The following is a 19,814-nucleotide window of genomic DNA, read 5'->3' as shown; positions in this document are numbered from 1 at the left end:
GGATATGGGAGAATAGGTTCATGCCGAACCCAGTGGCATCACGATTTGCATTACCTATGAAAGAGGGTTCCTCAGTCGGTCTGCATTGAGATATTCAGGGATTACTCTGTTGCTCCAATTCTCTTTCCATGAGACATGGATCTCATTCTATGAACTTAGATAATCCGACAGGAAATCAACACAACCTGCACTGAACAGTTTAAATAATGAAATTGAATCAGGGTTGGTTGTACAGAGATATTCTCAATAGAACTAGCAAACCAAACGCTTCCTGAGCACAACAGATTAAGACAAGAAGACCCAAAGATAAGAATGACGGGGAAAAAGAGAGAAAAAGCCAACAAGCATATTCCACTATAGTAATGAAATTTCCTTTTTACAGTCCCACACAAAATGGGCATTAACCTATTTTACACCAAGACATCAATGAAACTCTCTCACAAGAAAGCTACAAAACTTAGCTTCTTTAGACACCCAAAAAAAACCCCAAAAACTACAAACTTTTCTTTGGAAGAGCTACTTAGTTTCCACAACACCCACGCATGATCAGAAAAAAGATCTGGAGGCCATCTTCAAAATGTGGATTGCACCGTTAGTGGTTAGACTTGAGATGATAACATTCACACTCTTCCAATGCGGATTCAGGCAAAAATGCAAGATGGACAAGTGAAGCCCAAAATCATTTTTGAACTTGCTGTTGATGAGCCTGTGCCTTTGGAGGTGGATTTGCAGCCATTGAACGTAGCTCATTAGCAATCTCCGTAAAACTTGGTCTGTCTGCTGGTTCTGATGACCAGCACATCTCCATCAGCGATCTCCAAACAGGATCACAAGACTCTGGTACTGGTGGCCGCAATGTATTGCTAACTATGCCACCTGTTAAAATTTTTGGGGCATTTTGAGGACAAAAGTCAAGAGTTGCTGGTTACCAAGAGGACAGGCATTAAAAGCTAATTGATTCAAGTAAAAAGAATCTACCTATAATAGCCCCATAATGCAAGTCTGCATAGGGTTCTTGACCAGTGAGAAGTTCCCACATGACGATGCCAAAAGAGAATACATCAACCTGGAATCTCAAGAAACAGATGGTATAAAACATGTTTAGCAAGACAGCACGGTATACATAAATCCAACTCAAAAAGGGATGGATTTACCTTCTCAGAGACCAGACTGCTACTACCATTCAGAAGCTCTGGAGCCATCCATGGTAGTGTTCCACGCACTCCTCCAGATATCAGAGTCTGACATTTTACTTTCGATAGGCCCAAATCACCAACCTGTGTTAAAAGAAGAGACAAGGATACAAACTCATATAGATGATAGAAATTGCAAAACAAATTGAGAAACAAGTGCAGTTGATCAAATACTGATGCACTTGTCAGACATTATGGTATATGATGCACTTGGTATTTTTGAAACAAATGATTGATCAAAGATCTAGATGGAAACAATATCTGCACATTAATCTGGTGACGAGAACCAGGTATGTTCTTGGGTCCTACTTCTAAATAAAGTTGTCAGCAACATAGAGATCTTACAAAACACACTACTTTCTCAGCTTTGAGTCAGGGTCTGTCAGGGGTTTCTATTTTGGGTTCACCTCCTCCCTCTCCAGGGAGAATATCTCCCAGGGAGTGTCCAGTGAGTGATGAGAGGTAGCTACATGTAAGATGCTGATCCAACAGCTAAAATAAAATACCCAAATTTACCCTACTTCAAACCCAATTCCGTATAAAAACCCGATAGTTATGTTGAAACCCGAGTGCTAACACTTGCAAATCAATCTTCATCTTCTTAGCAATCTGAAGGGTTTGCTCCGACCATCCCTGATGCTCCATCTTGTTAACCATCTCATTTAAGAAAGCCATACATTCACTATTTACTGCACAATAAATGGACATGAGGAGGTGCATGCCAAAGACACAAGGCACCAAGTTTTTTTTTTTTTGGACGAATAAATAATTATATTAGAGAAACAAGGAAACAATAAACAACGTCTTCAAGAAGAAGACCGAAACGAAGAACTAAGACCCCAGGAGACAACAATAAGCATGTTCCATGGGGTATCATCAACCAAGGGGTGGGGAATAGCTAACAATCTGGAAGAAACATCGAAATAGATGACATTCCAAATCCCATCAATAGAGCGGGATTTGGAAGTCCATCTCCTAAGGTTGCGCTCCCACCAGAGGTGATGAATAGATGCACAGTATACTAGCTTGCCAATCCGATCACAGATAGAATTACCTAAAAAGGATCTCAGGATCCAAGACCAATCACGGGAAAAACCGAAAGACCGCCTCGAACGGGGCCAAATGGAGGCAAGGGCTTTTCTCCAGATAGATCCGGAGAAAAGGCAAGAAAAGAAAAGGTGCTCTAGATCCTCCAAATCATTCCAACAGAGGATGCAACTGGGGTTTGTGGGGATGTGGCTGCAAATGAGAAAGGACTGGGTAGGGAGGGCAAGGTTAAGGGCTCTCCAAAGGGTTAGGGAATGAAACCTTTGAACCAGACCAAGGGAGGCCAGGGGGGTTTAGGGTTGTGGGCTCTGAGGATGTTCCAGGTTGAGGCTGCGGTGAAGGTTTTGGAGGGGGAGGGAAGCCAAATGGGTATTAATTGCAAAACTAAAGAGAGGGGGAGGAGTTTCCCAAACCTGTGTGAGCATGGGGATAGGGGTGGGATTCCATGATCCATTAGAGATATGGAAGTGGACAAGGGGGGTGGTGGACAAGGGGGTGGATTCAGGGATGTAGGAGTTATAGACCACACGGGGGCCAAAGAGGTTATAGAGAATGCCCATCGAATGCCACGGGTCAAGCCAAAAGGAGGTGGAAGAGCCTGAGGAGATAGTGGTAGAAATTTCCGAGATGGCACGGGGTCAAAGCATGAGAATTTTTCTCCAAATCCAAGCGGGGTTGGAGGGCAAGGGGCAAGTCCAGAGGGAATCAGACTGGAGATGATAAGAGTAAACCCATTTAACCCAGATGGAATCATGTTTTGAGGCAATTTTTCAGATGAGTTTAAGGAGGCAGGCAAGGTTAACATCTAAGATCCGGCGGATTCCGAGGCCTCCCTCAGAAGTAGGGCGGCAAATGGTCGACCAACTAGTCGGATGAAGGAAACATGAGGTTTCCGGCCCTTTCCAAAGGAAGGCACAAAACAAGGATTCCATAGCATGAATGGTGGATTTGGGAATGGAAAAGATCCCACACCAATAGAGATAGGAATATTGTAGAACGGAGCGGATGAAAACCACTCTGCTAGCGAAGGAAAGGAGCTTGCCCTTCCAAAGCTGGAGCGTCTTGCAAATATGATCAAGCATAGGGAGACAGTAGTGGCGGGTGAGCCTATTGGGGATGAGCGGGAGGCCAAGATAGACAACAGAGAAGGAACCAGGCTTAAAGCCCAAGAGCTGGAGAAGGGAGGCACGAAGCTAATCGGGGATCCCCGCAAGAAAGATGGTGGACTTGTCAAGATTGACCTGAAGGCCAGAGAGGAAAGAATGGAGGAGATGGAGAGGTGATCCGCTTTGGAGAAGATCATGAGATCATCAGCAAAGGTTAGATGGGTAAGATTGAGGGTTTTGCATTTAGGAATGGGGGAGATGAGGAGATGAGGAGATGAGAAGATGATCAGTTTTAGATTGGAGGATGCGGGATAGAACCTCCAAAGCTAGGGAGAAAAGATAAGGGAAGAGGGGGCAACCTTGGCGAATTCCAACTCGAGAGGGGAAGAAACCCGCAAGGGATCCGTTGGCGATAATGGAGAATCGGGTAGAAGAGATACAAAATTCAATCCAGTGGATGAAAGGAGGGGGAACACCCATGGAAGAGAGAACCTCACTAATGAAGTCCCAGCAAATGGAGTCAAAGGCTTTGTGGAGGTCAACCTTAAGGAGAGCTGCCGGTGAGTGAGTAGATCTATCGTAGCCTCAGACAATTTCCACACAGATAAGGATGTTATCCGCAATACTACGGCCCGAGATGAAGGCAGATTGGTTTGGGCTCACAAGGGAGGGCATAACCTTCTTAAGCCTATTCGCTAGAACCTTGGAAATGAATTTGTAAAGGAGGTTACCAAGGGAGATGGGGCGAAAATCGGTGAGAGAGGTGGCTCCTTGCATTTTGGGAATGAGGCAAAGGAAAGTTTGGTTTATGAAAGAGAGTTAAGAAGGGTTAAAGAAGAAGCTCCGGATGGCCCGGACAAGGTCATTCTCAATGAAGTCCCAAGAGGCGAGGAAGAAACCCATACTGAAGCTGTCAGGACCCGAGGCCTGATTAGGCTTGTGGGAGCGGATGGCAATGAGGATCTCTTCCGAGGAAGGGATAGCACTGAGAGAGGATAGGATAGAAGGGTCAATGAATTTATTAATAAGGTTGAGAGGTAGGGGGAGTGAGAAGGGAGGGAAGTGGGGGAAAGGAGGTTAGAGAAGAAAGAGACGATTTCAGCCTGTATGCTAGGGGTGTCCGAAATCAGAGTGCCATTGGAAGTGATAAGGGAAGGGATGGAGTTGAAGTTGTTCCGAGCTTTGAGAGACCTATGGAAATATGCAGAATTGGAGTCTCCGAGCTCAATCCATTTGATTCTGGCTTTCTGGCGAAGAAAACTCTCTTCCGAGGAGAGGAAGGACTGAAGCTCCGAGGATAGAGCTTTTTCATCCTCACCAAGGGAGGGATTGGACGAGTTAATTTGGAGAAGGGATTAAATATGCAAGAGATTTGAAAAGGAAGAGGAAACCCTAGAAGAGATATTACTGAAGGTGGAGGAATTTCAAGAGCAAAGAGCTTCGTTGGTGTTGCGGAGCTTGCGGGCAAAGGCAACAAGGGGAAGAGAGTGACAATGGACAAGCTTAGACCAAGCTTTTATGACTGTGGGCATGAAAGAGGGACAAGAAGCCCACATGTCAAAGAGTTTGAAAGGCTTAGGCCTGAAGGAAACAGGGGGAGCCATATGAACAAGGCAGAGAGAATAGAGATGTTGGATTGGGAGAAAGAGGCATGGGAAGAAGGGAAAGAGGAGAGGCAAGAGGCATTTGCAAGAAATCGATCAAGTTTAGAGGCAATCCAGGAATGACCACCTTAACGGTTATGCCAAGTGAGGGGGAGACCAGACCGGCGAAGGTCAGAGATGCCAGAGTCTTCAGTGCAAGCATTGAAGTCTTCCATCGTTGCCAGGTTAGGCGAGGAACTACCAACACGCTCATGGGAATACCAGATAATGTTGAAGTCCCCACCTAAACCCCAAGGCAAATTAGAGCAAGATGAGGAGATAGCTCAGATATCCTCCCAAAGGGGAATCCGATCAGAGGGACGATTGAACCCATAGATGATAGTGAGGTGAAATGGGAGGGAGAGATTGGGCTGAATACTGAGGTGTATTAATTGGGGGGAGGACTTAAGGAGGGTAATCTAGAATCTATTGGGGGCCCAAAGAATCCAGATGTGCCCCTTGGAAGAGGGAGAATAGTTTGAGAGGAAGGACCAAAAGGGAGCTATATTCTGGGCAATCCGATGGGAATTATCTAGATGGACATGGGTTTCGAGAATGGCACAAAATGAAACTTTAGCAGTCTTGATTGTATTTCTAACCTCAGCTTGTTTTGCAAGGGAGTTGAGACCCCTGACATTCCAAATAACAAAACCAGACATAAGAAACAAGGGGGGTGGGGCATCAATGTAGCAGATGGGGAGGGGCAAGGGGAGGGGGAGATGGCAAGGGGGGTCAAGGGAATTAAAAGGGAATTCTCACACAAGGCTGAGGAAAGGGGAGATGAGGTTTCAAAAATGTCAAGATCGATAGAGGAGCTAGGAGAGGGAGATAAAGTATCAATGGAGCTTAGGGGATTCAAGGTTGTGGAGAGGAGATGAGGTTCGGGAGTGGGGAGTATAAGGGACGAAGGGCTCTAGGCTTCGGGGGCAGTGGACCGAGGAAAGGAAGAGGAACTTGTGGTGGTGTGATGAAGGGAGTGGGAGTTGGCTTCTGACAGTGGTTGGCATTGGTGGTGTTAAGATGTGTAGGGGTGATGGGCTTCAGGGGGTGGTAACAAGTGGTGGTTTTAAGATGAGCAGAAGAGGTGGGCTTAGAGAGTTCGAGAGGACATGGGCCGGGGTTAGACCTAAGAGAGTTGGGTCTAGAAAGGTTAAAAGGAGCAATGGGCTTGGGCTTGGGCCGACGGGCTAACGTTAGAGGAGGTATTTTAATGGGCGAGTGTTTGCAGGTGGGAGGGGGTAAAGGAGGTAATTCGGTGAGGGGGTGGGATAAAGAGGCTTTTTTGGTTGAGCAGCAGGTCGAGGGAGAAAGGGTAGCCTGAGGCAGTGGTTTTAGGAAACTGATTACCTTCTCAGTCAGACACTATGTCCAGCTTTTGATTTGTGTCGGGATTGGTAAGGATGCAGAGCTTCTTTCCAGGCAATTGCTTTTCAGGTGATCAGACAGGGATCTACTGTGCATCAGGAACCTTGGGAGCTGTGTTGGATGAGGCGGAACCAATCAGAGCAAAGACAGTAGCGGAGGTTTCTTCCTGAGAAACAGGGAATTGACCTGTGCTAAGCGATTTGCAGGAAAGTGCAGTAGCAGCAGTTGCAGTAGTACGGGCAAGTGGAGCCTTGGGAGCAGAGAAGGCCAACAAAGACATTTATAGCCGTTTTCTTCTTCTCCTGTAAGTAATCTTTGGGGAGGCTCTCAAGGCATCGGTCCTTTTCATGGTAGTAACAGTGGAAGGAGCTAACGAACGCTTGTCAACGGTGATTTTTTCAAGAAGATCAATCGTCCTTAAAGGGGCTTTAGGAGACAAGGCCATCTTCTCGACTGAGGAGCCTGTGTTGAGAGGCAAGAATTCAGAAGATTTTCGAGCTTCGGTGACTTGCTTTTGAGAGACTAAGATGGCAGAAGTCGAAACAATAGAAGAGCAGGAGGTTGCATTGTGACCGAAAGAGGAGCAAAGGTCACATCGCAGGGGCACCCAGTCATAAACAATGGTTTGTTCGTACTTCAAACCGTGGTCGCCGGTGATAGAAACAGTCGCCAGAAGAGGCTTGGCGGCAGGGAAATCCACTAAAAGGCGAGCATACGATAGTCTTTCCATCATGAGTGTTTTGGCATCAGTGCGCAAGGGCTTTACTAGAGCTGAACCGATAAGGCTGAGACAATCGGTATTCCAGAGTTCAAGAGGCAGTCCGGGGAGGTTAATCCACAGGGGAAGGGAGTTGAAGTCGACCTTGCGGAAGGGAGATGAAGGGGACCAAGGCTTGATGAAGATCTGAGATTTTCCAACAGGCTATGGAGACCCCTCCAAAGCACGAGAAATTGAAGAGAAAGATGCCAGTTTCAAGCAGGCAAGTGTTAATAAGACAGCTTGCTTTCCATTGTTTAGTGAGGGAGGACTTAACGATGTTTAAAGGGGGGGCAGGACCTAGAAATTGGCCAATGATAGCCGATTTCCAACGGTTAATTCCAGGAGCAGTGGAGTGGAAGAGGTGGGGCAATGTGTGAGAGGGATTTGGTTGTTGGTGGAAGGTGGGATGGACGAAAGATTGCGATTTTCAACAAGGGGGTTTGCTTTGAGAAAAGAGAGTTCCAAGGTTTGGGAGAGGGAAGCGGGGGGAGGGGGGGCAGAAGTGGGCGCAGAAGGGGGGGATGAGAAGGAAATTGAAGGTGGGGTGGGGGCCGGCGCCAGAGAAGACATAGTTACTCCAGAGCAGTTCAGGGGGAATCAGCAGACATAGTTACTCCTGAAACAACAAGGCAGAATTTCCAATTACATTGAAGATACGAAAATCAAGCATTACTTTTGGACTCTCTTTTCTAGTAGTGACCTCCATAATCCTAGTTGGACTGAAAGCTTCACAGCAGAGATGGGTGTGGCCCAGAAGAACGTAGTCACCGAAATCAGAGATGTTGCTCTTCAGTCATTTAAAACTGCTCTGGTCTCATTAGAGAGTGCAGAGTGATCATGATCAGAAGGGATTGAGAAAAATTTGAGCCCAGGATTTCTAGGTTTTCCCCGTAATAATGATTTAGTACTAGTTATGAGGGTTTCCTGCAAATGAGAAGATGGGTTGAACTTAGATACGGAACTCGATTAAAACCTGAAGAAAGTAACAGGGTTAGTTCAGGGTAACACAAGGTTACTTCACAATTGTATTTGTTAAGTGAATGTCAGAACACTAATTTTTCTTCCTCTTCTCCCCTCCACAATTTGTTTAAAAATAGTGTTGTAGATATCGGTTTGCCTTTGAAGGTGAGTCAGTCTTTCCATCCTTCAGATGAATCCGATGCCATTTTCGCCAGGGACACCGCTTCCCTGGTTCCCAAATTCTCAACCTGTCTCCTCACCAGCCAATGCATTTTGGGAGATTGGAATCCACATCTAAAAGAGATGCCCACTGTCTCTCCACTGTGTGAGGAAGAAGACCACTGACCTGCAAGTGTTAGCACTTGGGTTTCAACATGACTACCAGGTTTTTTTCACAGGATCGGGTTTGAAGTAGGGTAAATTTGGGTATTTTACTTTAGCCATTGGATCAGCATCTTACACGTGGTAGACTCTCATCACCCACTGGGCACTTCTGAGAGATATCCTACTTGGAGAAGAGCTGAACCCTTCTATTTTCTAAAACAAGTCTTCTCAAACAGTTAAGGACAGTACTATTATTTTGATCTAACAGCAGATCATGCCATGTTTTGGTTGGGTAAATATTTCAATCAACTAGGAACACTCAATCCTAGCTTTCCCAGCTAACAGCACGGTTTTAGAACACAGAATCAGAACAGTTATCGCTAACATGGAAATCCAAAATTGTATCACATCAGCATCAACTGGGATCGGCAGTATAGGGCAATATGATACTGATACTTAGAATCTTGATTAGAAAACATATATGTTGTGTGTTTAACGAGGACTGGATGTCTGAGACGACACCCTCCATGTATGGTTGTGGAACAGTACGGATCAGTCTGATGCCATGCTTCACCCCAATAACAGAGGAGTGTGGGATGACTTGAAGCCTCTCCCAAGAGAAGAATCTATCTTCCATCTATGACTTAAATAAAACTTTACTTTCGAGGAGAGGCACAGGTCCTTCAGTGAGTACAATGCTTGTATTGGTACAAGAGAGAAGCTCGATATTCATCAGCTATTTTTACTACAAACCTGGAACAGCTACAACTCCAGCAGGTAGAGTTCTATGCCCAGGTTACATCTTAAACTATCCGTTAGTTAATAATAAATTGCTTGCTGGTGGAAAGTTGTCTTCTGACTTTCTGCCTTCATTGCTGGACGTGGCCGCAGTTCTAATTTATCTGGTCATCTAAGGCTTCTAGAAACTCGTCATCAAGCCTCCTAATCAGAAGCAGAGAACCAACTTCTAGACAGACAGGAAGGTGAAGAGTTTAAAGTACCCGGCAATATGATACCACATGGAAAGGTACCTATACCACGATGTCTCTTACTTTCTAAGAATACGATGTATCAAATTGTATAAAAAAATTTCAACCTATACAGGCTGACGCCATTACAATACAACACAATACATACTGATATATCTTGATATGCCAACACTAACAACACATTCCATTAAAAAACCATTGTCACTCACAAAGTCAATAAAACTCCTAAAGGGAAAACAAATGAAAAACCATCAAACAAGAGTCTGAAAACTTCCATTGAATCTTGGTCTCTCACACTTTTGGACACTGTCACAATATCACATCTGGGAAACCTCATCTTTTATAACAGTATCAAGTTAAAGCACTTGTTTGGTTATTCATTATTCTTTATCTTACAGTTTATGCATGACATTGGTTATACATTGTTAATTTATGTTGTTTTTTGTTTCAAAAGAGTAGTTTTGTGTGTAATTTGATCATTTACATGCATTTTTGCACAGTTCAATAAGTATACTCAATATGTTACGAGACAATACATTTTTTAAAATCACCAGACTGATACAATGCTCAATACCAATACTTCAAACTTTGGCCATAACTCTTACTCCACACTGATCAACCAATTGATTTTTTAACCCTACCCTGTACTGGTTACTGCAGAGGAGCAACTCCTTCAAGACATAAGACTCACTACCATTTTCTACTTTGATGAAACAGAAACAATGATATCTAATCAAAATGCAAAATCAATGGCACCTATAAGAACTTCAGTTTTATCAGAAGACGATACAAAAAGAAAAGTTTTTGGTTTGCACATACATTTCACCAGTCCAATATGCTCCAGCAGTTGATTCCAAAAGTCAATTCCAGAAATTGCTTTAAACTCTTCAATTTTACATGCCAGCCCCTAATAGAGATCCAGAATCTAAATGAAGCCAACATATACTCCTCATCTCCAAATACCCTCTCATACATCTCATTCCATAATACCAAACAAATAGAGAAGGGGACCATACTCATCATAGACCATGAGATTCCAACTTTAATAGACAGCTCAGGCCACTAATTTGCTTTGAGGCAGACAAAGATAACAGCCACAGCCAAATAAATCCAAGCAGTATGAACATACTACTGCAGCCCATTCACATTCCAAATCCACATGCTGGGTGACTTCTGAGCCTAGCATCTACTAATCAGCATAAAACTATCAACTGTTAAAAGGGAAAGTGACTTCAGTATGTATAAAACCCAGATTAAACAACCACTCTGCAGGGACCAAGTGATGTAAACCAGGTCTATGGTTAAAAGGTATTGAGGTAATTTACCTAGACTTTAGGTCTGCCCAGGAGTTCCAGCAGTAGATGAAGGGGTTTAAAGGCTTCTAATAGGCTTTTTAAATCTTCCAAAACTCAACCTCAGGTCTGAAATTATATGGGAGTTGGGATCTCAGACTTGAAACTCGAATTCAAAATCAAATTTAGGGTTTATGGAGGTTTCAGCTGGGGCTAGTTTTAGCTCAACACCCTGCTGCCCATATTGGTCCTCATTGTTGTCCTTTCAATTCGGTTGAGATCCAAATTGATCAGACTTAACAAAATCAAAATTTCTGGAAATTTGAATTTTCTGCAAAAATCTCAAGGTTGAAGATAACTTGCAGAATTTTCAAATTCACCAAAACAATTCAGATTTGCAAAAGCTAAGGATAGGATTAGATTCTAGGGCTTCCTGCGATTCTATCGAAGGGAAAAGGAGTGAGAAAGGGGCCGAGAAACAGTGAGTAAGGACTGGAAGTCGTGGGGAAGAGGGAAGAAGGGGGAGGGCTCTAGGGTTTGATGGAGGGACTGGGTTGCAGGAATTGACAGGGGAAGGGGCTGGGACTGATTGCGATGGGATTAGGGGTAATTCTAGGTCTCCACAAGAAGGGAAAAGGCCTGGGAAGGCTACGGTTGCAGAGAAGGGGCTTCCTAGGGCTGCATGACCAAAGGGAAGGGGTGAGGAAGCTTGAAACTTACTTGGGGTCTATGTGCAGGAATCTCTTGAAGCTGCTGTAGTTGAAGAAGAAACAGAAATTTCTGAACTCAAAACTCTCAACCAAGGCCCACCCAATGAAGGAGACCCTGGTCCTTACTCAGCAATTCAATTAATCACCAGAACTGAAATCAAATTAAAAAGAAAGGCTATTTATAGCCTGGGAAAGCAGACACTGACTCAACTTAGGATGTCCCTTTTTGATAAGGACTCATTTACAAACTAACTTGGACCCTTGAATTTAAAATACAAACTTACGAAATAAGATAGGAAACCTATCCTAACTCAACTGGACTCTTTTAAACTTCACTTGACTCACAAGTAAATTTATCCAAAACAAATCCAAACTAGATTCAAACTTTGACCAAGTCAAACATACTAAAAACCAAAAACAAAACTAAAAAGGGGGCTGGAAAATGACCAAAATACCCTTGAGGTATTCGGTCAGCTTGATTTGGCACTCTTGGATCTGAACTTTGGGCCCCAACATTTTTTTTTTTTTTTTGGGGGGGGGGGGGTGGGGGTGTCCTTGTGTAGTGTGTTCACATCACCAAGTTTTTCATACTGCAAGCTCCATCAAGGTGTCAGTGGTTCTCCAACACTTCATCACATAGACAATTGTGGATGACTTAAAGAAGACTGTTTCTCCACCTTAGCAATTTATTTAATTTCTCTTCTTCGTGATTTTTACCTTAATATAACAACCAGGGGCACAACACACTATTTTCTATATATTCACAAAAAACTAGGGCCCACTACAATTGTGAGATTTTCTCTTATGTCTGTTCCTTCCTTCCTCATTCTTTTGTTTTCTACTCTTCCTAACAGTAATTTCACTTAACTCATTCTCAAAATTATGGCACTCCAATGACATCCAGTGCATTATTAAGGCTGTTCTGTTTAATATTCTTCTCCTTCCTTCTTTTATTGCTTTTTTGGGGTACATGTGCAAACATCTCCCTAAAGGACTAGTAAGCTTTCACTTGGTAGTAACAAGAAATTAGCTACGAAATACTTGCCTTACCAATGCAGGTTTATCATTCATTGGGCCAGTAGTTTTCATGCAGGGCTAAAATCAGCCCATATGGATGGTCTTATGGGCCAAGCCTAAGCCCAAGTCCACTACATGACGAAGCAGGAATTGGAAAATGTCTTAAAGTCAATAAAAGAGGCTTTGGTGTGAAAATAAGAAACCCTATTGTCAAAAAAGCTTTCCTTTGCCAAGAGTCAGGCAACGCTCATCAATGTTTTGATGCTCTTGTTGGTGGGTGTTAGTTTGTTGTTGGTAAATGTATTTAATTTCTATGTCTTTAGATTGGCTATATAAAAGGACTAGAGTAAGGGTTGATAACCCCTATGTGATTTGGAGTCAATATTTGCTTTTGTGAGTCAATCTTCTCAAGGAAGAAACCTTGTGCTTGATCAAAACAGGTTGGTGTTTGATCCAACCGATCCACCTTGGGTGTGACGCGCTGGTGTTAACTTGTTGTCCTTATTGTTCTCTCACTTCCCTCTAATGTAACCTCAATAGGGTGGGGTCTAATAAACAAGATCCTTAACGATCAACAATCAATCTAGGGTTACAAATCCTGCAGCTAAGGGATTCTATGTTGTTTAGGGGTTTTAGGGTTTGCAGGGTGGTTGGATAGAGTTCAAATTAGGGTAATAGGTTTAGGGCTTTCAGAACAAAAATCTGAACCTTATTGTTTTCAGTTTCAGGCTCAAGTTCCTAGAGTTTAGGGTTTGGGAATTTTATGGTTTCAAGTTTTTTGGCTTTCTAGATGACAACTAGTGCAAGGATTTGGGTCGAGTGCTAATGGGAGTGGGAAAGTTGTGAATCCAGAATGGGTTAAGATACATGCATGTGATTTAGAGTTTTGCAGAAGAAGGGGGAGGTCCGAATGGGGTGTAGAGGCAAAGGACAGCAAGGTGTGTCACCGGGAGGGGGTGGGGAGGTTTAGTGTTAATAGGAATTAATACTAGCCTGTTTTAGAAGGCCTGGAATGGAGGATGCACAATGGAGGCAGATCAGCAGCTCTGCTGAAGGAATTTTCTTCAATCTGAACCCTAAACTCTAATCGATTCCTGCTCTTGCTACAACAAACTCTCAAATAATCATCAAAACTGTCTTCACTCTTCATTACAAGCATAGGCACTCGATTAATAGCCTTCATTACTAACTCCTAACAAGATTTAACATCAAAAACAGAATTTAAATAGGACTACTATCTTAAATAGGAGTCTTACTTATCTCCTTCTAGACTGACTCAAATGATAATATTAATACAGATTTGGACTCTTAAGAAACTCGTAATTATAATTATGCGCAGCTGGGCTTGCATAGGGCTGTTAAAATGACCAAAGCACCGCTGATTTCAATTGTGCTTCTTTGTGCTACAGAGTAGCAACGTAGGCTGTTGGGTAGCAGGCCTAGGACTTCTTTCGGGCCTTGGGATTCTTCTTGGGTAAGATCTGGTGACCAACATCCCCCTGATATTGTTTCCTCACTTTCTTCATCTATTAAAAGTCTACTTAGTGATTAATCATCTGTTTTCAGTTACTAATCAGATTTGCCCATCCAGTTGATATCAGATTCTCAGTGTACTTTCTCATTTCATTTCAGTAATCTACACTTCAGCCTAGCTCAATTCTGATCTACAGTTCCGTCCCTACTGTGAATTACAATTATGTCCCCATTTCATAATGTTATTCTAGAGTTGCCATTATGATATCATTCTAGGTTTCAGTTTTATTTCACATCTGAATCTGTATTATACTTGAACCTTAAAATTTGGAATTCATTCTCTGAAAATATCTTAATTGGCTACTGTTTGATTACTCAAACACAGTGCTACATCACCTAAATATCCTAAATCTGAAACATCTTGCTATATAGTATATACCCTTTTCCTGACTATTACCAAGTGAGCAACCTGGGCCAGCCAGTAAGAAATTATTCTCGAACTATATAAGGCTCTACCCTATGTCAAAGTCCAAAAGCACCACACTAAATACTGAGAGGTCTGGTCTGGTGAGAAGCCTACATGACCATTCACCAAGAACAAAAATTTCTCTCCTTCTGAACAAAACCATTTTCTTTTTGACTCCCAAGCCTCCTTTTTTTTTTTTTTTTTTTTTGGGGGTGGGGTGGGGGTGGGGGTGGGGGGTGGAGGATGAATGAAAACTCATTAACCAAAATCCCAAAGGGGGGAAATAATGTACAAGACAAATAAAGAAGGGGAGGGGGAAAGCCTACTAGCCGACAAAAAGGAAGAGTCTAGATTTTAGGAGACAACAATGCTCCAGTTCCTTGGGGTGTCCACAACTGGGGGATGGGGAAGAGACTGTAATCTACCAAAAACATCAAAGCAGGTGGCTTTCCAAAGCAAATCAAAAGATTTCGAGTTGGAGGTCCATCTTCTAAGATTCCGCTCCCACCATAAATGAAAAACCAAAGCATTGTACACCAATTTACCTACCCAAGCCTCCTTTATTATAAGGTGATAAATGTACTTCTCTAAATCCAAAGAAGGTTCATTGAGGGTGGTTAGTAGAAGAGGGAAGCCGGAAAGAATTTTGAGTTGTAAGATGTTATCACAAGGGGGTGAGGGAAGAAGAATATGGTCACACAACCAGTGCTATACCATTGTAGCTAACCTGTAACAATAAAAACTCATACTTCTATTCATCAAATATGTCAGTTGCATGGTAACAAACTAATGTTTAAAGAAAATTAGAGTTCTCAACTGCAATCTAAAACAGAAAAAGAATCTGAACAGGTCAACAAGGCACACTTACCAACCATAATTCACTAAAAGTGTATCTACTTACAATTAAAATTCAACAGAACAAGCATGTGAACAATATCAACTTAGCCAGACCAAGATACCATTGAATCTTGATCCCTCATTTACCTTGCATATTGGCCGGTGAGGATCTCGAAGATTCACAAGTAGATTGTCACTTTTTAAGTCAAAGTGTACTATATTCTTTCCATGCAAGTATTCCATTCCAAATGCTACATCCATTGCAATCATGATGCGCTTACGCTTATCAAGTATCCTGCCAACAGTTAAGATCAGATTTTCTTCAGCATAAGACTTCAAATTGCATGTCAATTACTATGGAACAGAAAAGGGTGGAGATAGCAAATGCAATGGCTGAGAGAAAAAATCATTACTTTTCATTCTTCTGTAAAGCGTTTCTAAGTGATCCATTGACCATGTATTCTGTAACTGTAGCCACAGAACCCCCAGGGCCATCAAGGACAACACCATAAAAAGCTACCACATTTGGATGGTGCAAGTCTGCAAGGTTGATTGCCTCATTCCAAAAGTCATCTCTCTAAAGTAACAGAAACCAAGGTATTGGGTCAAAATGAGCAATTAAATATAAAAATGACTAGAAGTTCATCAATACTCATCCATGAGAGAGAAATGTACCATGCGTTCCTGCTCTGATGGTTTCCCAGAAAAACACCTATCATTGATCCGTTTGATTGCAACATCAGTACCCCTCCATTTTCCATGATATACAGTACCAAAAGTTCCAGATCCCAGTTCCCGCAATTCTTCAAGATCGCTATTTGCAATTATCTGCCAAAAAAATTTAAAAAAAGGAAAAATAATTAAGAGGCAAAACAAATAGCACATCCATCCAAAAAACTATATCATGAAGAATCAAACATCCAACCTGCAAGCGACCAACGCCATCTGATATTGGCAAAACAGGACTAGTCTTATGTGATAACTTGGGTTCAATATCCTGAAAAACAGTTCTCTTCAAATAGTGAGTTTATAGTAAGATGAAACAAAGAAATGCAATAAACAACAAGCAGCTTAAGCACCTCAATTTTTGCTCTGTTACGCACTCCCATGTCACCATCACGAACTTCTCTGCCTCGGTTAGTTTCAGCTTGGACCTTGTTATTCTCCTGAATGGATGAGTCAGGATTAGAATGAATAGATGACTGAAGAACAGAAGCTGCCACGCCTTCTGCAACAGACTGAAGATCTTGCTTGATTTGTTCCTCTGCTGTGCCTACAAGGAGAAGGACAAGTAATGAGCAACCTCATCCTAAACCCACAGAATTTATTCTAACAAAATCCATATTCAAAACATCTAACCTTTCAAAAGCCGAAGTTTTTCAGAACTAGAATTCTTCTTAAGGTTGCCTGATGACTGGTTGAGAACTCCTCCCAGTCTCATTTTTGCACTTGATTCCTCATTATTCGCTGAAGGATTCTCAACTAGGAAGTCATCCCTCTTAACAAAAGATTCCCCACTCACTGGAACCCTGTTAACACTCAGAGGTGGGAAGTAGGAGTCATGTTGCAAATTCCAAGGGTCTTGGTTGCTGAAAAGAGAGCTTGATGAAGCAGGATCCCAATTGTCTGCAACCACGGCAGACTGAAGAGGTACAGAAGTTGGCAAATTACCAGTTGCAGCAACAGCAATGGATGCTACATCATTAGGAACCACGCTTGAATGTAATACACCATCTTTCCATTCACCAATTGGATGTGATTTCTTATCAGTGGCATAGGCTGGATGGACAACACAAAATGCTGCTTTGCTATAAACTGGAGCTTTTGCCACTTGACTGCTGTCTACAGGTTGCATATTATGCAAATGAATAACCTCATTAGCGGAAGATTGTACAACCTCCATTGGCTTTAGGTTATTTCTATCAGGATTGATCCCAGTTTGAATAAAGGAATTGGCCTGAAACATTTCTTTCTCTGCCATTTGTGGTCTGTTTTCCACAGTCTCATCCTTCTTAGGTTTATAGACAGGTGATCTGAAGTGCTCGGCACTACCAGAACTGTCGGGTGAATTTATTTGAAGCGCCTCCATCCTAAGTTGGTCATATGAAGTGGAAGGATCAGAGACATCTTTCTGAACAAAGCCAGGAACCTTACCAGAAAACTCTGAAGAAGATTCATTAACTAAGAGTTCAGGGGTTTGCAAAGGTACAACTCTCACAGGAGGATTATCACTAATCACCTGTTTGTTCACGAAAGCCTCCTGTTTAGCCTGGTATTGGAATGGCACACAGGAATCATGCGGGCTCTGGGGAATGTTGCCAATGAATGCACCACTAGACTGTGTATCTCCAGCCACCCTCATCATACCTGTGGAAAACATTGTTGGATGACCATGTCCCTCTAATTTTTGCAAAGGAACTCTGTCATTGTCATGTTGCACTCCCAGATTCGGTGGGAATCCAAGTGTTCCAAACTGAGGTACACTAACGTTGGGATCTATTTGCCCAACCACCTGGGGTATAGTCCCACTTCCTTGGAGTTCAACTGAACCATCCACCACGGCTCCAGTCGCCGCAACTCTGTTTGCAGGTCGGGCTCTCATATTTTTCTCTGTATTGTGACTATAGAAAGCAACATTTGTATCAGAACTGATAGTAGCACTGCTCTCTCCTTGGTTCCGTAACAAATTATCAGAATGCACATGTGGCAAAGCTTTTTGAGACATGTAACAATCATCCAGTCTCTGAACTGGGAACATTTCCTGTTGAGGTATCCAACCATATGAGGCTACATGCTCCGGTGGCTGTACCTGATGCCAAGCATACCCTGTTGTCTGAGTTGCCACAGGTATCTGAGAAAGTGGTTGGTGGGTTTGATAAGCTTTAGAGTTCTGGTCACCAAGAGGCTGTACTACCCTTTGCCCATAAACATTCTCTTCAGTATAAGGCTCTATCTGGACTTTTTGAGGCTTCATGAATTGCGGAACATCTGGACCTCCATTTGGTTTAATGCCCACATGAGGAGATGGGGAAACCATTGTCATGTGCACTGCAGATACAAGCTGAGAAGGGAACTGTTGCGTGTGATCAGCGCGCCATAACACATGTCCAGGTGAAATACCCAACAGCTGAGGATTTGCATACCCAATTTGAGATGAAAAGTGGGGACCTACATAAGCCTGCATGTAAGCTGCCCCTGGGTACTCCATTGCAGAAGGTTGATGCATATCAAAACTCAATGGGGGCTGGGTTTGTACCATTGCAGGAAATGTCCTGTCTATCTCGAACTCTGGCCGAGAAGAAGGCATCTGCGGCAACGATGCTGGGGCGACTGTCCCCGGAGTAACCATTGGCGTGACCTGAGCATCAGTATATCTTACTTGATTGGGATCCACAGAGACTAATCTAGTGGCATCATCATGAGAAGCAGCAGCAGCAGTAGTAGTAACTCCAGGAGATGATAACTTGGTGGGTGAGGGTGGTCCATCACCACCACTCAAAAGGCTGTCTGAGTTCTGGGTGGATGCTGCACTTGCTATACTCTCCTTCCTTGTGATCCCACCAACGACAATATCTGGAATTCCATTGACAGCGTCGACATACTTCTGCCCAGTATCCTGTTGATCATTAAACTGAAGGAGCCCAGGTAGATCAAGTTCAGAAGCTGAGAACAAGAACACCCGAAGCTTGGCTGAACCATCGGAAGAGCTCTCGACCAGCTTCTCATACTCTTCCATCATGTTCTCAACATCTTCTTGACAGGAAATCGATACAAGGGCATCAAGATCTTCGCCTGGGAGCTGGTATTTGACGACCACGGACTGCCCAGAGATATCCATCATCTTGTGCAACAAGTCGTTGAAAGTGATCTCTCTCCTCAATCCAATTATCCTTGTCTGCCCTCCGACATACCTCAAGGTCCCGTCACTGGGTCTGGGAAGAATCTTACCTCCGAAACTACACAAAAGCTTGACTTTTTTCGCCGAGACCGAATCATCACCACCCTCATCGCCCCCCTGATCGGCCGCATTGCCGCCAATTCGGTTACCATTTGTGGGAACTTCAGGAAACCCAGCAGGAACAGCACCGCCACCGCTAGGGCCATAGGGAGCAGGTGGGGGCCGAGGGAACCAAGCCATGGGAGGATTACCAAGCCCTAATCCTACAAACCCAGAATCAGAAACCGTCGCCACGGGAATGTAAGGCGGTCTCGCCCTAGGGCTACTGCCCTCACGCACCAGATTCGATGGGAGACCCCCATCCACGTTCCTCACAGTAGCAGTGGCGGCAATGGTTTGAGCTACATTCAATGGTCGGAGATCCTTAGGTATTGAATTCTGATCAATCGCCATTGAAACGAAGATTCAAATAAATTGGAAATAAAAGCTAGGGTTTGGGATTTTATGCTCCTCCGTTATTTAAAAAAAAAAAAAAGAAGGGAAAAGGCAGCCCCCCAGAAAAAAAAAAAAAAAAAAAAGAAGGAAACGAAATACCCAACAAAATGAACTATATGGAATCAAGAAAGGGAGGGGAAAAAAGATAACTTCCTTCAAAATGAAGAAAAGGATAAGAGAGCGTTGAAAGTATAGACAGTATAGGACACGATTGGAAAACGAGGAGGAATGGAACAAGG

At 43.2% G+C, this 19,814-nt stretch overlaps 1 protein-coding gene across 1 annotated transcript; it reads right to left on the bottom strand.

Moving 5' to 3' along the window:
- Positions 1 to 325: 325 nt before the first annotated feature.
- LOC149009514 (RAF-like serine/threonine-protein kinase 20) lies at positions 326 to 19,533 on the bottom strand. Its single transcript, XM_089161282.1, has 9 exons — positions 16,542 to 19,533; positions 16,262 to 16,455; positions 16,108 to 16,179; positions 15,858 to 16,010; positions 15,596 to 15,759; positions 15,330 to 15,477; positions 1,155 to 1,277; positions 979 to 1,066; positions 326 to 876 (listed from the first exon to the last, which is right to left on the bottom strand). Exons 1-9 carry the CDS (start codon positions 19,531 to 19,533, stop codon positions 680 to 682), a joined length of 4,131 nt encoding a protein of 1,376 aa, XP_089017408.1. The 3' UTR covers positions 326 to 679.
- Positions 19,534 to 19,814: the final 281 nt, after the last annotated feature.

Source organism: Hakea prostrata, chromosome 7 (genome assembly GCF_041222555.1).
Source record: "Hakea prostrata isolate BN-2017 chromosome 7, UWA_Hpros_2, whole genome shotgun sequence".
NCBI classification, from domain to species: domain Eukaryota; kingdom Viridiplantae; phylum Streptophyta; class Magnoliopsida; order Proteales; family Proteaceae; genus Hakea; species Hakea prostrata.
The sequence above is the reverse complement of the archived record's forward strand: the minus strand, read 5'-3'. Positions and strand labels throughout refer to the sequence as shown.